This window comes from Rutilus rutilus, assembly GCF_951802725.1.
Source record: "Rutilus rutilus genome assembly, chromosome: 20".
Taxonomy (NCBI): domain Eukaryota; kingdom Metazoa; phylum Chordata; class Actinopteri; order Cypriniformes; family Leuciscidae; genus Rutilus; species Rutilus rutilus.
In genome coordinates, this window is record NC_140225.1 from 29,830,895 (window position 1) to 29,856,784 (window position 25,890).

At 38.7% G+C, this 25,890-nt stretch overlaps 1 protein-coding gene across 1 annotated transcript; it reads left to right on the top strand.

Annotated features, from left to right (window-relative positions):
- The first annotated feature begins 838 nt into the window (after positions 1-838).
- On the top strand, positions 839-25,642 carry fam120b (family with sequence similarity 120 member B). The gene is made up of 11 exons (XM_084391161.1): positions 839-977; positions 1,821-2,852; positions 3,073-3,253; positions 6,566-6,667; positions 8,462-8,634; positions 8,933-9,025; positions 16,292-16,498; positions 19,196-19,304; positions 22,784-22,879; positions 23,035-23,089; positions 23,379-25,642. The coding sequence occupies exons 2-11, from the start codon at positions 1,860-1,862 to the stop codon at positions 23,404-23,406; spliced, it is 2,037 nt and encodes a 678-aa protein (XP_084247287.1). The 5' UTR covers positions 839-977; positions 1,821-1,859; the 3' UTR covers positions 23,407-25,642.
- Positions 25,643-25,890: the final 248 nt, after the last annotated feature.

The following is a 25,890-nucleotide window of genomic DNA, read 5'->3' on the forward strand; positions in this document are numbered from 1 at the left end:
CTTATTTAATTGCCCATATTTTAATTGAAAATATGTCATACACTATGAATGCAAATTTTCACTTAGCCTATCTAACTAGATTTTAATGAAAGTGAAGATGTCTTATGGAAATACTGAATAATAACCCCGCTAATTATTAAATTAAAACATATTTACACTAGTAACAACTTGCCACTTGAGGCCTTCTGTGACAATTCTCCACAAATCCCTCATTAACAGATAGACACAAAAAACTTTGATATTCAACATAATACACTGTCATAGATCACTATTTTCCAGAGACACAACATTAGATCAATTGACCTCAAAACTGTTTCAGCTGTCTAAATCTCACAAAAAAATATATATATTCAGATGAAATGACAAAATTAAAAATAGCATAGCCATTCATCATAAGTGCTGAGATGAAATATCATCTATGGTCAGGAGAAAAAATTAAGATGGGGGCATCTTTCGCCAACCTACCCTATTTTTATCCTTTATCCTTATTTTGATCATTATTACTAGTGTCCATTCATTCATGGCGAGCATATTTTTGTATTTGAAATATGTATTTTGCAAAACATACAGGGGAAAAAATGCCTACTAAATACGGGGAGATATACTGGGTGTTTTTTTTCATACAATATTAAGTCTTTACACAATAAACAGAATACTTTTCTTTATTAACAAACACAGTTCTCACATTTAAATTAAATAACTTACTAATCTAGTAAGAAGAGGTAAATCTAAAAGAATTTGTCAAGATGTGTTACTGGCCAGAGTATTCAGCGATTCCTAATCGATGTTTTAGCTTTTTATTTCGGATCATTAAAGGAACGTGCTGATTGGCTGCTGAGATCGGCGGAACAGGAAGTGAGCGCAACATTGTAAACAAACACTCCAGTCGCTTCATGTAGCAGCCGTTCGCAAGAGAGTGTTCAACGCGAACTAACCAGTCAATTCTAGACATATTATGCGTGACGCCCCAACGAATAGTGAGTCAGCTTTTGTTTCTTTAGCAGCATTGGGTTAAATATCTGTGACATTAAGTGATAACATATACTAGTTGTCCATATCCTTCCTGGCAGCGACGCAGCATTAATGGCGAAATTCCCAGCATTCACACACACTGGTGGTCACAGTAAAGGGCTTCATTCAAAATAACCTGATGTTTCTCAGAATTCAAGATGATTATAATGAGTGAAGAAAAAAATAAAATAAGAATGCTACTAAGAAAGATTATAAACTCCTTAAACTATCCGCAGGTTACTGATTGACGAGACATAGAATGTGTTGTCAATATTGGAAAATCTAGCTTTCCCTTCAATGAATGAACGGATTGAGACTACAGGATGTGTTCAAACTGATTTTAGCATGGTCTACTTAATCGTCCCTAGTCAATTCAGACTAAAAATCTTGTGTTGATAAAATAAACATGTCATTTATGTTATTTTAATTTTGAGGTATTAATAGTAACTACTTAAAACGAGGGAACATATTTAAAAATCCTCTAAAACTCTCAGTAAAAATGTTATGGCTTGTTGTTGAAGTCCTAGCAGGTGAAATATGGAAAGGACCCACTGGATGAAGACATTTCATATATATTGAATAAATGAATATTGATGAATGAATAATTGTATATTAATAATTGTATAAATATTTCTTTACAAATTCACATGTACATTTGATGTCTAAAGTTTAATGTATATTTTCATCTACGTATATACATTATTGATTGACTTAGCAGGTGCACTGAGATTTTACATTGTCATAAGAGAGAAAATCTAAAGAAAGGGTGCATTGAATGTTCATGTACCCATTTTTATGTTTCATTTTAGGCGCATGACCTTGCAGATGACCTTTTTGCGCAGCTGAACATGGGTGTGAAGGGATTGCAGTACTTCATGGAGACATGTTGCCCAGACACATGTGTGCCAGTGGGCCTGAAACAGATGGCTTTGAATCATGCCAAAGCCCATCCGGACAGCGCCGCCACGCTCGTAGTGGATGGAATGGCCTGTTTAAGGTACTGGTATCGCTGTCAAGCTTGGGTTCATGGTGGTCAGTGGCAAGAGTATATGCATATCCTTCAAGAATTTGTCGATGCATTCACGGCTGCGGGCATACGCTTAGTCTTTTTCTTCGACGGAACGGTCGAGGAGCAAAAGCGGGCAGAATGGGTGAAGAGGCGTCTGAGAGTCAACCAAGACATAGCAAGAATATTTCAGCACATTAAGACTCACGGTGAGCAGCCAAACAGCAGAGACCTTTTCTGCCTGCCCTCTGGACTCGCAACCTTCTCCAGATTTGCCCTCAAAAGCCTTGGTCAAGACACGAGATGCTCGGTCCGAGAAGGAGATTATGAGATATCCGACTATGCTTTGTCTCACGACTGCATGGGCATCCTCGGGCAAGATACAGACTTTGTTATCTACAACACAGCCCCGTACTTGTCCATCAGTAAACTCAATTTAAACAATATGACAACAGTGCTGTTGTCCAGAGAGAGGTTATGCCAAGTTTTGAAGCTTCATATGACTGACCTTCCTCTCTTGTCCTGTCTGTTGGGTAATGACATAGTGCCAGAGCATCAAATGCAGCGTCTTCGCAACAGTGCTTTGGCGTCGTATCGAAAGAAACACATGCAAGTTCAGGGAGACAAGGTCTACGCTGTTGCAGAGTTCATTACTGCTCATCATCCCGGCAGGGAGGAAACACTGATGTTAGTTGAAGCAGAGGAAGAAGCTTTAGAAAAGGGAATACGCATATATTTACTTCCAGGGCAAACGTCCCCTTGGTTGAAGTGCTGCCGTCCCTTTCCTGAGTCTGTGCGTTCGATGGACAAGTATGTACCCGGTGAAATATTACAGGTAAGAAGGAAAAATGCAGTGTTTCAGACCATATAGGAAATAAAGCATTTAAAATAAACTTGTTAATATTTGGAAGTTTTTACTCTGATAATATGATTTGTATTCAGAAACATTGAACATGGAAAACTTTTCACTGAGACTTTTATTGAACAAACACGCCAGACCCACCAGAAGTAACATGACTTTGTTTCTGTTCTTACTAAGTGTTTCCATGTCGCAGGCAGCGATGGAGAAGCACACACGGGCAGAGTGTTTCCTGGTCTATAACGTGTTGTATGATGGAGTCGTGGACTGCAGTAACTCATTGGAGGATGAGGATGAGGTCGAGTTACCACCGCAGGCCGTCTTATATCTGCCTGTCCGAGAACGCATCTATGGCCTGATACTGCCAGTCCTGCCAGGTGCGTTTCGTCTCTGTATTTACTTTATGGAAAATCTTTTCTGTTGAGTTGTATGCAACTGTGAAGAGGAAGCCGACTAAATGAAGAAGAGCATTTGCAATAACATCATCTCATGATTTGTACTATGTGCCGAAGCCGAATACTATGTTCGGAAAGGAAATTATGGATTCTACGGAGCCCCTAAAGGGACATGGCGATGGAAAAAAAATATGAGATGGGAGGAAAAAATATATTTCAATGCTTTTGGGTTCTCTTGCAATTATATAGTTGGGTAATTATAATTTGCGGCATCATGGCCGCTATCAGTATGCTGTCGAATTCGCGTACTCGGTAGCCGCGGTACTGACCACACGTTTAACAAGGCTCCGCCCCTTTTATCGAGGATGCATCAGGGGAGGTGAACTTGTGTGAACTTGAGACAGACAGGTATCCCAGAATGAGTCTCGCACCATCCAGCAAGCAAACCCATATAATAAAAAAAAAACTACTGCTATCGTGTCACAAAATGTAGTTTTACAGGAGTTTTTTTCAGGCGAGAATGTAGTTTCTCAAATCTGTGGCCTATTTGAAAATTTGATCTGATGTTGTGAGATCCAGGCGATCACCGGGCGCTCAGCATATAATCAGAGCATATATTCATATATTGCCTGAACCACATTATTATGTTTCATATTCTTAAAATGAAAATCAAAAGAGGCAGGGTGGTTTTTTATAGGGCTGCACGATTTGGGGAAAATGTCATATTGCGATAATTGAGGTCAATATTGCGATTACGATTGCGATATGCGATATAATAAACAAATGGTTTCATGAGTCAACTTGCTTGGTTCTCAAGGAAAATAAATGCACACACAGATTAGTGATAATCAGCCTAAAGAAAAAAGTTCTTTAGTCAAGAGCAGTGAGTGTTTTTCTCTGTTCCCTTTGTTCTTTGATTAACTTTAGCGACAGATTATTTATTTTTTTTGCATTTTAACAAGAACAAAACATCATTTACATACAAGAGTACATATAACCATACATGTCAGGTTAAGGAAAAATAATAATAATAAAAAAGAAATTGAAAAAAAAAGAAAAAAATAATAACTTTAGCGACAGATGTAATTAGTGGCTACTGTACTGTCCCTTTAAGACCAGCCGCTGTCAGAGACGCGGATCTCACACGCGCCTCATTCTTTCACGAGTTATCACAACTCTTCGTGTTCATCATAAGACTACTCTTATGTTATGAAGACACTCGAAAAAAAGACATTTTTGCATAATTGTGTGTGTTATTGTTCGTTCAAGCTCGAAAGAGAACTGTATTCTGTCATGCTGTTTTGTGCGCACACACGATATTAGCGCGAGTCTTTCTGTGTGTCACAGTCAGGACATTCACAGGCAGCGCGTTCATTTTGGCATACATGTGTGTTGTTCGTTCTACCGCGAAAGAGAACTTGATACTGGCGCGCGTCTATCTGTGTGTGTGTGTCAGGAGGACATTCACAGGCGGCTCGTTCTTTTATGTCTTATCGCGCATGAATGGTTTAAAAGCATTTGCATTAATAAGTGCGTTAACAGCGCTAATTTGTTTATTTAATATAAAATCGCAGCATTTTGCGTCATATAATCGCGTAGGCTTGACATCGCGATTGCGATTGCGATACGATTAATCGTGCAGCACTAGTTTTTTATATCATATTGCATTTTATTGTTAATATTCAGTGAGGATAACCGGAGTAGCAAGGCGAGGTGAGTGACGTTATCAAGTACGCTGCTGTTCCATTTGCAGAATTGCCAATCTTTCGTCCTCCTGTCCTCAGAGTTTGTACTTCTGAGTCAAACTTGTCCAAACTACCAAGGGCGCAATTATTTTGTGAGCCATCCTCAACATTTGCTGTTCATAATAAAATGTAAGACTTCTTAAGGGAACACCCATTGACCCATAACTTTAAAGCACATGTTAACAATACCCTGCAAACAATTTTTGTTCTTTGTTAGACGGTGATGAAAACCAACAAATAAAAGAGAAAGACAAGATACTTTCAACAAACGAATTGTAAAATGACCTGAGAACAACTCTCTGTACATTGAAAGAATTAAGCTTCCTCAGCACAAACAATCTTTGGTGTGACTTTTTAATAATTGCATCAGAATTTTGGTCGAACTTTAACCTGTTATCAAAAGCATTAATGACCACAGGTTGATGTTTTTGAAAATTAATGATCATCTCTTTAGTTTGTGACACATTTAGATCTAGTTTCATACTACTTACACCAAGAAATAAAATGTACAAAACCGAACCAGGTTCCTGATCTGAATGTGAAAGCAAAGAAAGCAACACAGTGTCATCTGCATATTTTACCAAATAACTATTATCTTGTGAACTCTGACAATCATTTGTATATAATATAAACAAAATCGGAGAAAGCACACATCCTTGTGGTGTACCTGTGTTAATATTTACTATATCCGATAAAACCCCATTAACCCTAACAGGTTACAGAATAGTTGCCTATTCGTTAAAAAAAGGGTAATAAAAATGACAATCACATAAAATTGCAAAAACATAAGATATAATTCAAAGAAAAAAAAAAGCTAATTCAAAATATAAATAAATACTAAAAATATATAAATAATACTAAAATAACACTGGTTCCCAGCGTCATGGAAAACTTGGAAATATGAGAATTTAATTTCTAAGTGTGAAAAAGTTAAATAGAAACATTACTTGGTCAGTAAATGTTCAAATTATGTTTGACTTGTAAATAATATTTTCAAAATAATTTTTGTGTCATTCTTATTCACATTCTTGGGTCAAAGTAAAAAAAAAAAAAAAATCAAATTTTGAAGAAATCTAGACTGTTGGACTGAAGTTTTTTTATGTAGTGATCTTAGGATAAAAATATTTTAATTTAAATATTATTTGTGTTTTTTCTTTCTTAACATCTAGATGTTTTGTTGAAGTATAGAAATATAGGTTGTACTCTTACTCTGTTGTTTACAGAAAATAAATCTCCATTGCTCTATAAGATTCTGGGAATTGTCTCATGTCTGTCCAGTATTTGTGGTGTGGGCAAATATGTGGTGAATGTGCTATTGAAAAGAAGGGCCAGACCAAAGGGGACAAAACATATCAGATTTCAAACTGTGAGGACTACACTGTAATTTTGGAAAGGCTCTGTCAATCATATTATTTCATAACATACAAGCTGATTGCACAGATTCCCTTTGTGTGCCAATTTTAAAGGACTTTAAGATGCTTTCAAGATGTTTTTTTTCTTGCATTATTTTTGCTCTCAATGTGCATTAACTTTCCTCTCTCCTTTATAGATTGTTACGGTCACACTGTGTCAGTCAAGGAATGGTTCGTCTTCCCAGGAAATCCACTTCAGGAGCCTACCAGAGTCTCTCCAAAACCCCTCAACTATATAAGTACATAATTCAGTAGTTATGTTTCACATACAGTTGTCGTAATGAAGTACCTCACATAGGCCCGGTTTCACAGACAGGGCTTAGATTAAGCCAGGATTCAGCCTTAGTTCAATTAGGACATTTAAGTAGCTTTTATAAACGTGCCTTAGAAAAACACATTACTGATATGTATCTTGAGACAAAGCAATGGAACTGACATATTTTAAGATTTGTCAGTGCAAGTTGCTTTTACTTAAGACAGCTCAAACATGCATTTTAGTCTGGGACTAGCTTAAAGGTACTCTAAGTGATGTCACGCGTTTTTTAGGCCGAAACATTTTTTGTCACATACAGCAAACATCTCCTCACTATCCGCTAGCTGCCTGTCCCCTGAACACACTGTAAAAAACGCGGTCTCTGTAGACCGCCCAGGCTCCACAAATGGCAACAAAAACAAACTGGCCCAGCCTGGACCACGAAACATAACAAACAGTGTTCCAGCCAATAACTGACAAAAATGATTTGGGGGTGGGGGGGTTAGTGCGCGTGCACATGAAGGGGGTGTGGGGAGTGGAGGAGAGAGAAGCATGAAGAGGGAAGTTAGCTAGAGGAGAGATGTCCTAGACAACGACAACGACTAACGTTAGAATTATATTCTCTTGAATTTTGATATGGCCGACACACGACCAAAGAGACGACGTTCCGATGAACAAATAACAAAGAAGAGGGAAAAGGAGAAAGAACGCGCAAAGTCCCGAATTTACATCGGAAAAGCCTTCGACTCGTTCATAACTGTTTCAGGAAGCACGGAAGGGAGGGGGGTGGGGGGACGGGATGAGGTTGAGGGAGGGTCGAGCTAGCCTCCGTTTTGTTTGACAATACTTTGAACGTCAACAAGAAGTGACGTCACCCAACATCACTTAGAGCACCTTTAAGCCTTGTCTGTGAAACCGGGGGATAGAGTACCTCAAAGATCCTTGGGCTTTGTCGCGCATGCAAAGCATCACACACTACCTCGTCTGATGCTGCTAAGTGATAATCGCAAGAGATCTATGTTCAGTTGTTTCTCTTTGTTTGCCTTTTTGTGTTTCCTCGTATCAGTGATTACACGACACAGCAAAATGTGATAAAAACAAAAAGACCATCTGGTTTGATAAGTGTATTTCGCACACTGCAAATTTCATCACTGCATTACAGGGCTCCCAACCTGGCAGTATTAGGGCATTTGATTTCTAAGCCTGCAGAAGACCGATACTACGTCCGAATATGCCTACTTCCCTACTATATAAGTATGTGAAAAACAGTATGTGAGCTGAGTAGTATGAACAGGAGAAAAGTACAAGGAAGACCTACTACTTCCGGCGAGATTCTGAAGTGTGCTTACGATGGACACTTTACTATTCCTGAGGGGCCACTAGAGAGGAGTTGTGAATGGAAGTGAAGCTGCAAATTGACGCCGTAGGTCACATGACAATGACAACATGGCAAATGTAATACGTCCAAATTGAATTCATAATATACACATAGAACATACTTTTTAAACAGTTGTGAAGTAATTTTCAAACCAAATGTAGTACCTACTATATAATATGCCATTTTGGATGCAGCAAGAGTAATTTCTTAATAACGTTTTCTAGTTATGCTCAGCTAATATCCATTAGCTAGATTTGTGAGTACAATCATTTTTCACATGATTTAAATCTTTGCCAAAATATATGGAAACCCTTGTATTAGAACTGTTATTCAATCATTAATTTACTCTCACACACGCCAACCCCCACAAAGTTAAATTTGTGGTCAATTTGTGATCAACAGAAGGGCCCCCTGATCTGATGGCCCTGTGGTTTAGGACAGACCCAGAGGTGAAAACAATCCAAGCATCAACACTCCTGGATGTCTTTGACCTGTATGAGTTTACTGAAGAGCTGAAGCAGTTTGACAGCCCTATGATTGCTGTGATTTGTCTTGTAACCTACATTGCCATTCAGGTTTGTTTAACTTTTCATCGTTGATGCCATGGACCACTGAGGTTTTCACTTGAATGTAAACACATGGCTTTGTTTGGGTCCATTCGCACCACGTACGCTCTGTTAGCCTTTATATATTAATGATGTGAACTCATTGCATGTCAAAAGAGTTCACCGGTGTCGCTTCAACACTGTTTATTGTGTGTAGCCCTTATCAGACAACTCCGATACCCTTGCCTTGTGTATAGATGTGTGTGTGGTGACGCTTGATGCTTGTTGTGTATACTTGAATAAAAACACTGTTTGCTCTTGGATCTAGACGAGACAGCTTTCTCTGGAAGACGTAGATGCGTATCTAAGCCAAGCTGTTTGTGTCAGATTCAAATCCTTCACAGAAATGCAACAGCTCAGGGTGAGTCATTTGAGCCACCTCTGCTTTTCTAAAAACATTGTTTTTACACTCACTTGCAGCTCACCCATTTTAACTGAGCTTGGTTTGGAGTCTTTTACAAAACAACTGTGGTCATGCTTGTTATTTTGTAACATAGCGGAAAAAAAAAAAGGACTGGCCGGCTTCACATTTGGTGCGATTACTAGGTCCAAACCTTTTCTGTGCTCCCGTAAGTGAGGCGGTCAAGATGCAGTCTCAGTTGTTCAGCGATTTTTCTGTGTCGAAGTCCAGTCATTTTAATAGAAATCACAATTATCTGTAATTTTGTGTGATGGCGAAGGATTTTCCTTAGATTTCGCAACAGGATTCGCCACTTTGACCAACAAAAAGCTGCTTAGTTTGAAAGTGCTTTCTTTGGCCCTGTTTACACCTGGTATTCAGATGCGTTTTAGTCGATCGGATCACGAGTAGACGAGGGAGACACATCCTGGTTTACTACTGTTGTTTTAATCCGTCTCTTTTGTCCACTTTTAACCTGATTTCTTCGAGGGCAGGGTCTATGGGTGGGTAAATGTATGGAATTTTTCAGATCTTTCGATCTACTGGACGAAATAAGCTCAAGCAATTTTATACGGAGAGCAGCAGCTTTAGTTTCTAAAGCCACAAGACCACCTGAACACTGTGAGTGTGTGTTAGAAATCAGGAATGGTGAGAGAACATTGTGCTTGGTACATTTTTCATCTTCAAACCAAACTTGGGTCTTCAGCCGACAAAGTTTAAATCCCATCTGGCTGGTGCGCTTCCCATAATGTTTAAGCATTAGATCTCTAGGCGGAGAGAAAACGCTCTTTTGTGGCTGTTTGAACACGTTCGTCCACATGAGCGTTTACACTACGAAAGCAATCCGGAAAATGCTTTTCGACTACCTCTGGAAGTGGTTGAAAAGTGGACAAGCTCAAATCGTTTTAGACCCCGTTTACACCTGTATTTAACGTCATCCACTTGTGAACGGATCGACAGAAATGCTTCTTAATATCAGGGTTAAACATGGCCAATGTGAACTGCGCTTCATTCTGTGTGAATTCACTATTCACAATAGACAAATTGTTTGCCTGTGAAATTTAGCTATTGTTGACCACACATTCACATCATGAGAAGTGCTAACAATAAATCTTAGTCAGGGTAGCTTTGAGGGATAGAAGTACAGTGCTTTCATTGTACTGTTTCCATCTTTCAAAAAAAAAAGTAGACAAAAACTCCATAAAGCAGTTTTGAATGTTGTGAGTTGTGAAAAATATGTGATCTAGGATCTTAATACAGTGCATTGTAAAGGCCATTGATTCCCTCACAGCCTCGCTTTCTTCCGCGTTAAATTCAATATGGCTTCTAACCTGATTAAGGCTCTATACCAAGTTTCAAACAATGTCCAAAACGGTGCAGGCTTCAACAGGAAGGGATTTATGAAAGAAAAATAGATGTTTTTAAATAATAATCAGTCTCAGCAGAATGCAGTTAAGTGCTTTCCAAGTAGGATTGGGATCATTCCACCAGGGGAATTCCAGCGGGATAGTTTACCTAAAAAAAAAGTAAAAAAAAAAAGCATTATTTATTTGTTTCCTAATTAAATTAGCTTTGGACGCCATTGAGTTTCATTGTATGGACAAAAAAAGCATTGAGACTGTTCGAAAAAAGAAAGGGTGAGTAATGAGGGTGAGGGTGAGTAAATTATGACAGAATATTAATTTTTGGGTGAACTCTTCAACATTGGATTATTAAGCCATGGTTTTATGTGAACTTTCAAGTAGGGATGCAGCGCAATTTCGGCTGCGGAAAATTATTGGCCGAAAATGGCATTTTCAGTTTTTGGCCGAAAGAAAATAAACAGCCGAAAATATACGCACAAAATTATGTCAAAATACCCGTCTCTGCAAGTATTCTTGTAAACACAAATTTATGTCGGTTATGTCTTAAGTAAGCGTAAAGAGTTGAGAAAGAAATCGGATGTGTATCATCATATTGGATCCGTGCATTCGGTCTTAAAGTGACAGCAACCTATAAATACCTGCTGTTATGTTATTAATGTTAATCAAACAACAAAACACAGCTTTAACAAATAACAATCTATATTTAATTTGTGATCTGAATACTCTACAGTTAGACCCTACTTTATTTGTAACTTTGTTATACTGTATTTATCTATGCTTGTAATTAGTGTATTTGATCTCACCCCCAAAATGTACAAATATACAAGCTAATTTTAAATAAGAAATAAATCATTTTTAAAGAGCATTTTCGGTTTCGGTTTTTGGTCAGGAGCATCCAGAATTTTCGGTTTTTGGTGCATCCCTACTTTCAAGTGTTGTTGATCTCATTAGTTATGACTTAAGCTTACAGTAGATCACAAACTCTGTGCCTCCATGTCAGAATGGCACAGCAACATGGAGTTGCAACAAATCATGGCCTTTTTCTTAAAGGATATGTCAGATTCTTTTGCTATTTGAAAAAAAAAAGAAAAAAAGAAATGAGGATAGAGACTGGAGGGATAATTTCTGGTTGCTTTGCGACATTCCTCCCAAAAACTACTCTAATTGTGGTCTGAACCTGAGAGTGATGCTCTGGTGACGGGCTCCGCGTCGTCCCCGCCGGCGACCACAGGGCTATTTCAGCTCCCACCCTAATTTAAGCCTCCTATCCGTGCTATTTCAGACACGGCCAAGGGCGGCCTGTGGTTTTGCAGTGCTTGCTTGGATTGAGAGTCCTCCCCACAGCACAGATAATGGATGATAGAGGGCCAAATTAGAGCCTCTTGGGAGATATCCAAGAAGCCACCTCCTAATTTACGGATCCTCCTGTGTCTACGGCTGTCCTCTTTGCGTCTGGTGTGAATCCCTCCGGTCTGTTGTATTCAGATGCTGATGCATATCTCACACTTGACTCATGTAACGTCAAGCTGTTGACAATACAAATGAACTGTTAAGTTGTATTTATATTTTTTACAGATCGTATGTTTAATTATGTTAGCTAATGTGGTTCCAAAGCAAAGAATTAGACAATGTCTGGCTCTGTATCTTTTATGCCCCGTAATGGTTGTTTATTGTGAACTTGGCTGCGGTATTTATTTGTATATGGTCCCACGTGTTTACGTTTTGGCTCAAGTGAAGTGATATGGCTCGGTTTATGTTGCCCACAATATGTTAGGTGATGAATGATAGCGTTGAGGGATTGTGTGTTTAGAAGGCGTGCACAGCAACAGGTGTTGGATTGCTGGCTGACCCAGAGACGCGTGTGTGTTCAAGGCACAGTTGCGACAGCCTGCCGCTGGCCAGATGAAAGTGTGTAAAGCTCTTCTGCCATGGGGTGGTGGGAGCACCTGTTACATGCACCATTGTTGTCTCCCATTGGGAGTTACACTGTCACATCTGCCTGAAATGGGGGGGGGGGGGGGTATTAGGAGGCAGAAGAGCCAGACAGATGGCAAGAGAGTCTCCAGGGGCGTCCTGATTACCCCCGTCTAATCAGTTTCCCCCTGTGTTGCTTTGTCGTAGTAAGGGAATGTAAATGCAAGCTAAGGATGCCACTACATTGCATCTGTTATCGATGAGTATCATAAGGAATTTATATTATATAGTGTTTGAAACAAATTAATACTTTTATTCAGCAAGGATGCATTAAATTTACTTTTTTTTTTTTTTTTAAGATTTCTAATTTAAATATGCTGTTTGTTTTTTCAAAGAAAGAGATCCTGAAAAAATGTATCTCAGTTTCCACAAAAATATTAAGCTGCACAACTGTTTTCATTGTTTCATTGATGATATTGAGAAATGTTTCTTGAGCAGCAAATCAGCATATTAGAATGATTTCTGAAGGATCATGTGACTCTGAAGACTGGAGTAATGATATAAAAAAAAAAAAAAAAATACTATTTCACTATATTGATCAAATAAATTCAACCTTGGTGAGCTTAGGAGACATAAAAAATTAAATAAAATAACATAAAATCATTTAAAAAAATCTTACCAACCCCCAAATTTTAAACGGTAGTGCTGTATATATAATTTGTTGTAATTTATTACAACAGTAATTGTCATTGATTCAAACTGATTCTTACTGACAACGCATGAATTTAAGACTTTTTGATCAGTTAAACTGGTTTAAGAACCAGTTCAGAAACACTTGAGGCAAATCATTTTCATGGCGTTCAGTTCCATTAGCGGTTCCACACTACAAACACAGTAATAGTTCAACTCGTGAACAAATTATTCTTATGAGTCACGCCTTTTAAAGGAGTCAAAAAGATGCACAAATCAAAGTTTCGAGCAGTTCAGAAACATTAAATTCCTTATGATTAAAAAAACAACTAAAGCAAATCTTTTGCATTGTGCTTGAGGTGATCTGAATTTGGTGCATTGGTGGATGAATGTAGCCATTAAAAAACCATGAACAGAACTAAATCATTTACCTCCAATATTTTTAAGTTCTTGACTCTCAACCCTTTAACTGAACAAGCCGGGTTATACAGCCCACTATGTTTATTTAGTAAATCTAAAATTGAAAGTTCATTCAAATACCACACAAGATTCAGACAAGCCTTGTCTTGTCATGCATTCATGTTTACAGTAGTAACATTGAGCAGATGTGCATTAAGGTATGGCACAGGTGCGGAGCCTGACACAAGGCTGTAGTTGGCCATTAATGCTGATCTGCGTGTCCTCAGGGGGTCCAGCGGTCCTTCGGGCATCTGGAGCAGCTCTCATTGTTCACTGCTGAAATGCTTGCAGAGCAGCTGCTGTTCTGGTTTGTTGTCCCTCTCTATACCTTTACAGCAGCAGGGTGGCATCAGCTTTGTCCCGGGGCCTATTGACTTCCACGCTGAGCAATTAGTGGCTTTAAAGGTGCTAAGACTTTTACGTGTCTTTTTAAGCGGTTTAATCAAAGCCGGTCTACTTCATCCCACTCTCTAAACCTTATGCATAACAGTGAATGTGATTAAATGCTCTCATTTTACTGAAGAGGCATGGTTTCAAAGAGGAAGTCAGGCCAGAGTAAACAGCGTAATATTTCAAACGACGGCCTGGCTCTCAATCTGTGCGCCTGGAAGGCTTGGGCAGTGGGTTGCTGCTGTCACTTCGGCTTTATCTCCAGGCTCCCTTTTGTTTGCTTTAGTCTAAGCTGTGTTTGAGAGCGGAGCAGGTGGCAAGCCAATTTCACATTTTCATGTCACGAAAGCTAATCAGCCCCTCTCTTATCTCCTGTGGGTGGGGGACCAGGTGACCAGCGGACAGTCTGGTGGGGGGGTGGGGGAGCCTTTGTAAACATCCCGTTATCCACACGGCCACTTCAGGTGAGCTCTGCGGGTCACACCCTGCCTCCCTCCAGTTGAAACACACAATAGGTAATAACAGCATGATGAATTTGAAACCAAGTTGCTGTAAAAGTGCTGTCATTTAAAGGAACAGTTCAACTAAACATGAACATTCTGTAATCTTTAACTTGCATTGTTTCCAACCTGGAACCGACTTTCTTTCGTTCGTCAAACAAAAGGAGAAGTTTAGCATAATGTTCCACACAACCTCAGGGATAGCTAGGAGTGCACAGTTTTGGGAGGGAATCTAATTGCAATATATAAAAATAAAAACTTTTTTGCTGTACAGTTTGCCTAAAATGTTGTAAACACATTTTTGCCCACAATATGTTATCCCTTTAAGCTGAAAATCGCTTCTCATTGCAAGTATGGGAAGATGGTTGGCGCATGTTGCTTTCCCAAATGCATGTTATAAGTGTCCCATACTCAAAGCAGATGCAGAGATTTGGAGCATTTTCTGCAAAAAGCGGTGGATCATGAGCTGTTTATGATTCGGGCTTTACTCTGAAACACGCAGCACATGAATTTATTTAATTTAATTTAATTGTAGCCTTTGCAATTTTGCTATTCCAGTTTTATTTTGATTAATCCTGCAATAGTGCAGCGATGCTTGAAGCACAGCTCACTCAGAAGTCACTTTCAAACCAAACTGTGCCCCGTTTCGAACTAAACTTCCAGTGTGAAAGCACACTTAGGCTACGTTTACACGACAACGATATGCTAAAAATAGAAACGTTTTTTCTTTGTACAGATGACATTGTATCAAAACGATCCCCGAAAATGACTAATAACACTGTATTATGCATGGCAGAAAAGTAGATGGCGATGTCACTTCGTAAAGAAAGACTACGTGCCTGCGCACATACGCATTATTTTACTACAGTGCACTCGAGCCGAACGCTCATGCCTGTAGACAAATGACATAATCTATAATTTTGTTATGCGAATTTCATTCTAAGGATGTTAATCTTGATAATACTGTATTATTACTATTTCTTCTGGGTAAATTTCATATTTACAAAGCCAGAAACATTCACTGTAATCCCATTTTTATAATGTTCTCCTCTGATAGAGTGAATTCATTCATTCATTCATTCATTCATTCATTCATATAAAGTCCCTTTTTACTTCAAGTAATTGTCAAAACCTTTGAACACAAAAGGCTTCGAAAACATATATCATCCTTGACTCTGTTGTAAGGAACCTTTAATTTTTCAATATGACAAAATGTTATATTGTGTTGATTTGTGTAATTCTTATAACCACTCGAAAGATGTCCTTATGCCCCCCCTTATTTCTTACTGTTAATATCTGTATCCTTTCATTTGCAAAACCCCCCCCCCAAAAAACCCTGATAGACTGAACACGTAATACACATGTGCATGACGTCACCGTTTTCACAGATTCCCGTTTTTGTAGTTTACACGGAGATGATAAGGGTGTCGTTTTCAAAAACTTGCACTTTGAAACCTGGTTTCAAAAGTTTGCGTTTTCTGGCCACCAAAATGCCGTTATCGTGTAAATGATAAGAACTACCTAAATTTACAGAAAACATCAAAATGATTTGTAATGGAATTTTTTATTTTGGCTTACGTCCCATGGGATTACATGAAGAGGCGGGGTTTATGACCTATACTGCAGCCAGCCACCATGGGGCGATCAAAATGTTATGGCTTTACTTTTCAGGACATGTTCGGCACACTTGGTCAACACAGAAAATGTGCGTGACCAACTTCTACGTCATCAAAATCTATGTTGGAAAATATTTTGCCCTCACCAAAACTCTCGTGCAGATTCCTATTGAAATGACTGGATTTTGTTTGCATAATTTCGCAGAGCAACTGTAAATGTGACTGCTCTTTGGCAAACTATTGTGTTTTTGTTCTTTATTTCTTATACCATGTTATAATCCCTCCCCCATGCAGACCCCTGTTGTAGACCCTAGGGCCGTCCAGCTCGGCTCTCTCTTTGTGCGCGGTCTGACCTACCTCATCGCAGCCAACAGTGCATGTGGTTTCCCTTTTCCAATGGGTGAGCTCATGCCGTGGAAGACCTTTGACGGCCTGCTCTTCCATTCAAAGTATCTGCAAGCCCACTCAGGCAGTCCAAAAGAAGAGCTTCTCGAAGGCAATGTAAGTACAGGATATTGCCATTGGCCCTGTTTACACTTGGTATTAACATCTGGCTTGGATGATCCGATCACAAGTGGTCATTTGAGACAGATACTTACATTTCAATCTCACCACAAACATGACATTTCAAAGCCACACGGAATTCTTGTTTTAGCAAAATGGTTGATTGACAGGTGAGTGGGCGTCCTTTTACTGTTGACTTGGATGCATCTGAACGGATTGGTATTTACACTACAAATACAGTGTGGTCGCATCTTCAAATGTGATTTGATTAATCAAATCACAAAATGTTTTTAGCCCTGGCAACCTAATATCAGATGTAAACAGGACCTAGCATTATCCTTTTTTTAATTTTATTTTTATGTTTTCATGACGGAATATGCAGCTCTACCGATGCCTGCTGACATGCTTGAAATCAGGGCAAAGGAAACAAATGAAAATCAGTTCATTGTATGGCCCACACATATTTTGTTTACTGGATTTTGTAAAATTTTTGTTTACATGTCTATGGTTTACTGCAAAACAGATACAGAATCTCTTTTGTTTTTGATTTCTGTAATGTTTTTTTCCGGAGCCAAGGGACAAAAACGTCTAAATAATTTTTTTACCCACACATATAAACATGGGTTTGTAATTATAAATGGAGTCAGGGACTAACTCAGTCTGTGCATAGTCACCTCTTGTCTTCATGGAGGTCTCCGTACAAACAGGGTACGTCTCAATCAGTCGTGAATCAGTATATCATGTACACAAATTCGGGCACTGGTAAGGACAGTAAGGGTCAAGGATCACTAAACATTGGGACACTGATGGTGACATGACAACAGGTCGTTGTCAATGTCACTACTGATATTTATGAACAACAGCAGAACTGATATTTCTTAGGGCAATTTCAGCCATAATTTAATTCTAAGGGCCCTATTTTAACAATCTAAGCACATGGTCTAAAGCGCACGGTGCAAAGGCACTTAGGGCGTGTCCGAATCCACTTTTGCTAGTTTAACACTGGGAAAAATGGTCGGCGTACCCGGCGCATGGTCTAAAAGGGTTGTCTCTATGCTTTTAATTAGTAATGGCTTTGTTTTGGGCGTAACGTGCAATAAACCAATCAGAGCCAGTTGCGCTCGCGCCATGGCAGATTCGCTATTTACATGACGGAATTTACAAGCGGAAAAACTGAACGCTTCTCTAGCGAGGAAACGGATCTGCTCGTGCTCGAGGTTACAGCGCTAGCAGACTTTGGGACAAAGTGTGCGCGCGTTGTGGACCCGCCTATAGGCGCACATTACTAACGCACTCTTTAAATAACCAAAAAAAGTATTTCAGTTGCCTCAAAATAGCAACGCGCCAACAATGCACCTGAACACACCTCATTTTCAGACCAGCAGCCTATGGGCGAACAGATGGGCGCAAATGCATTTGCTATTAAAAGAACGTGGCGCAGGACGTGAAAATGATAATTGCGTCGGGCTGAAACTAGCAAAAAAAAACTTGCATCACACCTGGCGCTGCATTGCACTGGGTGAATGGCAGGGCCCTATATGTATTATGTTCATTACCTGTCTTCATGCTAAAATGTAATTTTTTGAGTTGTACTGGCTCGCACGATTTGTTTCACGCTTTAGAACTTCCGTTAAGGAAACACAGTGAGCATCGATGCTCCCTGGTTTTCACAGTGCATTTTGGGACTTTTTAGGGAGCAAACGTTTCAGTGCATTGGAAAGATTTTGCGATTGAGACAGCCCTTAAAATGGCCGACTCCCTGATCAGTGCCCTGATTACTGAACTAAGGAGCTGATTGAGACACACCCTTTGACAGTTGCCCCAAAACGTACTTGTTACAAACATCAAACCAAGTGACATCTGCAAACAAATAGCGCAGGACCTTTTCTCAGAACTAACTTTTCTTTTTTTAAATCAATGCCATTAGGTCTGACACACATTTTTTTAAATATGAGTGTTCAAATATGGATTTAATCAATTATAGATATACATTTGGATTGAGATTTTTAAGTGTATTGTGTATGCATGGTGCAGTAAGCGATTTCTGAGAAACGCTGTTGAAAGTTAAAATCAGCACCTAATCAAACAAATTTGTGAATATTTGCTAGATGTCTGTTTTGTGTCTGTGCTGAAAAAAAATATTATGTTTGTACATAGTCCTGGCTGTTTAAAATAGGATAAGAAAAACAAAGTGGATCAGACTGATCCATGGAGCACCAAAACACTCTTGTAGCCAATCAGCAATAAGGGGCGTGTCCACTCATGATGGGGGAGGAGAGCTAGTGAGCAAGAGGGAGATTAGAAGAAAGACTAAATAGAGAGATGACAGATATTACCAAAGAGGAAAAGGTCAGAGGAATATAATTAGAAAAAGAAGGGTTACGATCAGGCAAGAGCTTTAGGACCCGCGGGAAGTCCTGAAAACAGACACCTAGGTTGCTTTGTTTCTGCTCGATATGTGAATAACATTGCCTTTTTGCTGTTTCACGGAATATATGCTGTTGTTGAATCACAGCTGATTCATCCATACTTGCTCGTGCTGTCAACATTCATGCATGGTTACCTGTGTTGCTTAGCATGTTCGTTATGAAGGGAGGGGTGTGTTTTTTTGGCTGTGGATTTCAAATACCAACAGTGTTTCTTATAAATCGCGTACTGCACCTTTAAATATCTAATTTGTCTATTGTCTTTTAGCCCTCCTGGATATCTTTGTTCTTGTCCGTCAGAGAGCTGGTGCTGGGAGCCTGCAGGAGACGCGGCACCCCCGTCCAGAGCCGACCACGCAGACTACAGTTCAGAGATGGTGCGGATCACTCTACATTTCCTTATCCATCACTTTACTTGATAGAAATTCATTTTCATACTAACTTTCAGGGAAAATACAGTACTGTGCAATAGTCTTAGGCATGTTAAAGGTAGGGTCGGCAGTTTTTTTCTTAAACTTTATTTATATACCAATACATAATTAAAATGTAAGTACTCTGAAAAAGAGAGTATAAAAATCGAGTGTCTGTAGTCCTCTCAGGACTGCAATAAACACAGCTACTTATTCCATTCACTCCCACCCACTCCCTTCTGGGCTCCTTCCAAAGCCACGCCCCCAAAACACATGAACGCGCGACGCCGACCGCTCAGCTGGAGGACGCGTTTACCAGCGTCGAGCGGAAAGGAGCATGTAGTGACATCATGTCAGAATCAAATGTAATAAAATACCTAACTTTATCATTATGAATATAAACAACTGTTAGTACTCACTATCAAGCTAGCGATACTGGTAAAGTTTTAAATATATTGAGTTTGATTCGGTAACGAGCTAGTAACATAAGGCAAAGCTAAAAACAGGTTGCATTGATACACGTTTTCCCATTACCATCAGTTACACCGTGATGAAGGTGAATTTCGTGTAAGATTCATAACATATACAGTGTTTTGCATGTAAGAGCTTCCACGATGAAAGCACTGTTGGCTCTGATGAGGACTAACATTACACTCCGGAGACAAGTAGCCTGCCTTTCTACCTTACTAGTTCCTTTTTTTTGCCTTGTTTGCCTTCGCTGACTGTATATGCAGGTACTGGGAATTTTGACTGCTCTTTCTCTGCCATAATTGTGATTCTTCCTAGCTTCCGTGCCTCTCTCCGTGCTCACGAGTGTGGGCAGCTCCTGTAGCGGCAGGGGTGGTAGCCATGGTAGCGAGGGAGAGTGACAGTCGCCCAGCCAATCATTTCATTCGTTCCGAATGGAAATAAGTAGCTGTGTTTATTGCGCCCTGAGAGGACTACAGACACTCGATTTTTATACTCTCTTTTTCAGAGTACTTACATTTTAATTATGTATTGGTATATATAAAATTTGGAAAAAATGTCAGTTTACATTTCCAAACATTCTTTTTGCCATTAATTGTAAAAATCCAGTGAGATTTGTGTATGCACAAGGAGTCTGACAACAGCCGGTATGATCTGATCTCACCATCATCGAGTCCGTCTGTGATTACATGAAGAAACAGAAAAAACTGAGACAGACTAAATCCAGAAGAAAAACCTTCCTGCAAAGCTACCTGAAAAACTATGCGCAAGTGTACCTGGACAAAAGCCGTTTTAAACGCAAAGGGTTGTTACACCATATATTGATTTGAATTAGTTAATAGAAGTTAAATCATAAATAAATTCAATTTGTGATTTTATTTTTGAAAGCATTCTCACTTTACAGCATTTTAACACAAGTGCCAGTGCTTTTCACAGTACTGTAGCTTTGCAGGAAGGTTTCTTCAAGCGTCTCGGAGACGTTCCCGCAGTTCTTCTGGATTTAGTCTGTCTCAGTTTTTTCTGTTTCTTCATGTAATCACAGACGGACTCGATGATGGTGAGATCAGATCATACCGGCTGTTGGGGGGGTTGGGGGATATTAACATGCCTAAGACTTTTGCACAGTACTGTATATGGAATTCTACACAATGGATTTAAATATAGTAAATTGTTGTAATGCAGCTGAGAGTACTCAGATCAGCCAGAATTATTTAATAATCAAACAGGCAAAGGGCGGTGCATTTGTATTTGGTTTGAATGATGGACATTTGATTTCTGTGGGCTTCTAATGAATTTTTTTTTTTTTTTTTTTTTTGGACCTGGTTGTGACTTACTTGCACATAAACAATACCCAGCCGTCTTTAATAAAACCCTCCATCTGGTCTGTGACAGTGGAAACAATCTGTTTGGAACACTATTTTAGATCGAGGGGATGCTTTGTCATAACAAGAATAATTCTGGGTTACTTTTTATAGGTGGCAATCTATATTAAGTAACAAAACAAGACAACAAAATTATAACGTGGTGGCTGTTACAAACTCCTTGAGCCCCTTTTGCTTTTTACCACCATCCAGAGTTTTGTGGTTCTGTCCTAAGATTAAAAGAGACCTTATGGTGAAATTGTCTCCATCTGGTTTCCCTCTTGATGTCGACCAGCTCATGAACTGCTCATGTTGTGTCTTAGAGGCGAATAGACTGTTTATTGTCATCAGATATTTTAGTCAGATTATGGCAGACCGGCCATGTTTCGAATCTCAAGACTTATCCTGTTAGATTGATGTTCTTTTGTTTATACCGTGGCTGTCTGCAATTCCAGCTAGTTTATTTTGTCAGATGCCATTCTCAGAGCATCTTTTGTGCATAACATGTTTTTTTGTAACTTCATAACAATCTGAAAAATAATGCTTGTTGGACTTTCCATGAATCCAGTACAGAACCTAGTCAGAAACTCAACAATTGGTCAGTGAAAAATGGCACTAAAATTTGGGCCATGTTTAAATACAGTGATTTTAGTAATTTTAAGCTATCGTAGTTACATTGTACTTAAAGAAGTACTGAGTAATATTAATTACTTGTACATACTATAGAGTTACGGTTAGGGTTTGGTTTAGGGTCAGTTACTCGTAATTATGATTAATTTACTGTTATTACTATAGGAAGTACATGTAGTAACTGCGTCACCTTAAAATAAAGCGTTACTTAATTAATTTCTAACAAAGATCATTGAATATAATATTTTTATATATTTTTTTTTTTTATATATACTTTTTTTTTTAATAAATGCCACAGATGGTAAAAGGGTTGCAAGTTACAGCGTTTGTCACTCATTAGGAGCCAGTTTGAGACCAAATGTTTGTAGTTACTGATAAATATATTTCTATATTAATTTAAAAAAAAATCTTACAATAACTTGGGTAAATGGGTAAAATTATTCGGTAACAATAAGTGATGTGTGTTAACTATCTAACATATTTCTTACAACAAAAAAAGTAATGTAATTTGAGTTTCTAATGCTTAAAAAAGCAATGGAACATCAAAGTCTAAAGAGTTAAAAATCCACAGCAGAAACAAAATCCTATCATCCCACAATTGCCCTGAAAACCGAAACGAGTTTATATTTCAGTGTGGTGATTCTGACGGTTTGTCGTTTATTCTCATTTCTTTTCCTAAACTTGGCCTCTGTTGCCTGATCTTAATTCACCCCATTATTTCTGTCTTAGAGGATTGTTTTGAATCTCAGATGGTCTAAAGTGTCAATTGCAAGATGCTGTCGGGCTAGACGTATAAAAAGTCTGTTTTTAATTTATGTGCGTTTGAGGCAGTAATCATTGCCTCAGACTTTTGGGGACGTGGTGGTGAAGTTCAGCTTCAGAATTGTACGTTTTATGTTTCCAGTGATGCTCCACTGCAAATACTAATTGTGAGAGAGTCAAACCTCCAGTTAAATCTGCATTTAAATGCTTGTTTTATTGGCTCAGCGTGGCCTGTGGAGGTGGATGATCTGCGTGGAGAAAGACGACCCCAGCTCCATCACACCACACAGCAGCCCGCAGCTTCAGCACACTGCCAGCAAGGTACAACACAGTATACAGGACAAACACTTTCACTGGCATAAACACAATTAAGGCTTACAAAAACAAAGCTTGTACGGGTCATATTTAAAGAGTTCAGTCTTAAGTATGAAGTATTTGGTATTAAAGATAAATAATAAGTGTAATGTCTTCCATAGGTTATAGACCAAGACCAAGGCATCCAAAGAGAGGAAGGTATCAGCTTGCACCAAGGTGAGATCTATCTATCTATCTATCTATCTATCTATCTATCTATCTATCTATCTATCTATCTATCTATCTATCTATCTATCTATCTATCTATCTATCTATCTATCTATCTATCTATCTATCTATCTATCTATCTATCTATCTATCGTGATGTATGTACCTACATCAAAGTTTGTCCTGAGAAACTGTACTTTAGTCATTTACAGCATGCCATTGGTAGTAGAATCTACAATCTACTTCTAATCTGCATTGATAACTGAAATTACTTTTTTTTTTCTTTATTTTGTTATAGATGGCCAAATTCTCAAAACACAGACTGATGAAAAAGAAATTTCTCTTGTGGAAACAATTGTCACCCCCTGAACAAAGCACTAATAAACTGCATTCTCAGATATGAATAGTCATGTCCATGTTCTTGGACGCCTTTATTTAGACTTTGCCCTTTTGTTTTGACTTCAGATAATCAGTGACAGATGTCTTTGCAGTATCAGTGCATCACTCAAAAACATGATATTGTACTTGAATGTGCAGTTTTACAGGCAGAGAGAGATTCCCCTGTGTTATCACTGAACACAGATAACTCTGTGTTCAGTGATATCCTGAAAAGCCTTCAGAATTATATCTTATAGTGAGATTACAGTCTTTTTCTTTTCCATGTGGATGATATGAATCAGTGACCAAAATGGAAGCTTCCTAAACTGTGTGCCAAACCCATTCATTCAGCTCAGATGCTAATTAGTCTCAGATGATCTCTTACCTTTCAACTGCTGGTTTGACATTGACTCCAGTTGTTCGCAGTTAAAACGATTTTTTTTTTTTGTCTCCCTCAACACATTTAGATTCTAGACTTTCAAGCAGCCATTCTTTAAAAAATTGTTAATAATAATGTGTGTCATAGCGTTGAAAGTCGCGGTTAATGTGATCCAAAGCAGCCGGTTGGAGAGATGTTTGGACAGAATCGTGGTTTTGGCATATCACGACCAAAATGCTCCCGCTTCAACCTCATGTTCAGTTGATACTCTGTTTCATGACCATCATGTCTGTATGTTCTAGTATTGCTAACTTTTTGTGTGCTCATGCACTATTTTATGTCATGCAAACATTAAAAACAACCTGAAATATTCACCACCGTTCAAAAGTTTGAAATAATTAAGATTTGTAATGTTTTTGAAGAAGCCTCTTCTTCTCACCAAGGCTACATTTATTTGATCAAAAATACAGTAAAACAGTAATACTGTGAAATGTTACAGGTCAAAATAACTGTTCATATATTTTAAAATGTAATGGATTCAATTGTAATGTAATGAAGGATCTAGTGAGACTGAAGACTGCAGTAATGGTAACTTCTTTCAAAAACTTTAATAAATCTTAATTATCCCAGTTTTAAACGGTTGAAACTCATGTCAGTACAAAAATTCTGTGAACTTATTCATTACTACAGTGATAATGAGCTGTTTTTGGTCTGTTTTTTTCTCTTTGCCCATAAGGCTGTGAATCAGTCCCTCTGCTAGGTGTTGTTAAACACCCCAGAGCGGAAATAGGATATGGAGAAAGTTCCATAGCTTAAGTGGTCAAAGCACAGCTCTTCCCCTTATCTACAGAGAATGAAAACCACAGGAATGAAAAACAGTACTAGACAAACACGTGACTTGGCGAGAAACGGCCAGAGCATATAGGCACAGCAGGAAATGGAGGCGACAGATTTATTCATGCAAAAACAAGAGCAGATTGACGAACCTTTGGCAGTTGAAAAGACGCAAGTGTTTGAAATTGACAGTAGGGGATCATTGGGAATTGAAAACCATGAAACTATCATTGCAGTCCATTTGGAAATCAAATAGAAGTCTGAAAGGAAGAGAACAATGGAACTCAAATGGTGCTCTGGTGAATTAATTTCACAATTAGCTCTTTCAAATCCATCTGTACAGTCCTAAAATAAAGTGTTTAGAGTATATGAAGAGTGTTAAGACTTTCAATAGCAACAGAGCACAAGCCAAACCAACATTGTAAACTTATATACAACAAAGGTAGTTTAAATTGTAAGAATATTTCACAATTTTGATCAAATAAATGCCCCAACCCCAAACTTTTGAATATATATTTAGATGTTGAATGTAACTTTTGTATATACACACACACACACACACAGAGACAGACGTATACCAACTCCATTATGCTATTGGCATGTCTAAACAGAGATGGCTGGTCGTTGTTTAGTTCTTTTGTCATTGATTTCCTTTCCATGGCTCCATTGAATAGGTTTATATGTTGTTTCTAAACATCGGTTTTCTTTATGGAGAAAACGAGTATTATTATTTTTCCCCCACCCGGAACCCAACAGTTGCACTTCAATGGAAAGGGCTGGCATGTTTCTTATGCAAATGTCGCATTGAATGAAGTTATTTTTAAGTGTACAGGATAATTTCCTGTGCAGCGTTTTGCTTTGATTCTAAATCTGTTTGTTCAGACTGCCCCGTCCTGGCACGGGCCGGGTGCCGATTGTGCATCCAGCCCTTTTTTAAACTAAATAAATAAAACCACTAGATTAGCAACACTACAACACATTGTCCTTTTCATCTGTTTAATTATAGCATATGTTTGAATGTGTGCACTAATGGTAAATATAGCCTGTGTTCTCATGGCAGTGTGGTCACAGCTCAGAGTTAGCGTGAGGGTGGGCGGCAGTCGGCGTTTGTTCTGCATCAGGCACTGGAGGGTGGAGGTGGGGACACGCGCTGCCACAAGAAGCCAGACTTTGGCACGCTGTCATCACTGTTTCCTTCACAGAGCACGAGAGAGACGGA

Coding starts and splice junctions, on each gene's coding strand:
- fam120b (XM_084391161.1), top strand. CDS start 1,860: ATGGGTGTGAAGGGATTGCAGTACTTCATGGAGACATGTTGCCCAGAC. Junction 16,499..19,195: donor AAGAGCTTCTCGAAGGCAAT/GTAAGTACAGGA, acceptor ATTGTCTTTTAG/CCCTCCTGGATATCTTTGTT. Junction 23,090..23,378: donor AGGTATCAGCTTGCACCAAG/GTGAGATCTATC, acceptor ATTTTGTTATAG/ATGGCCAAATTCTCAAAACA.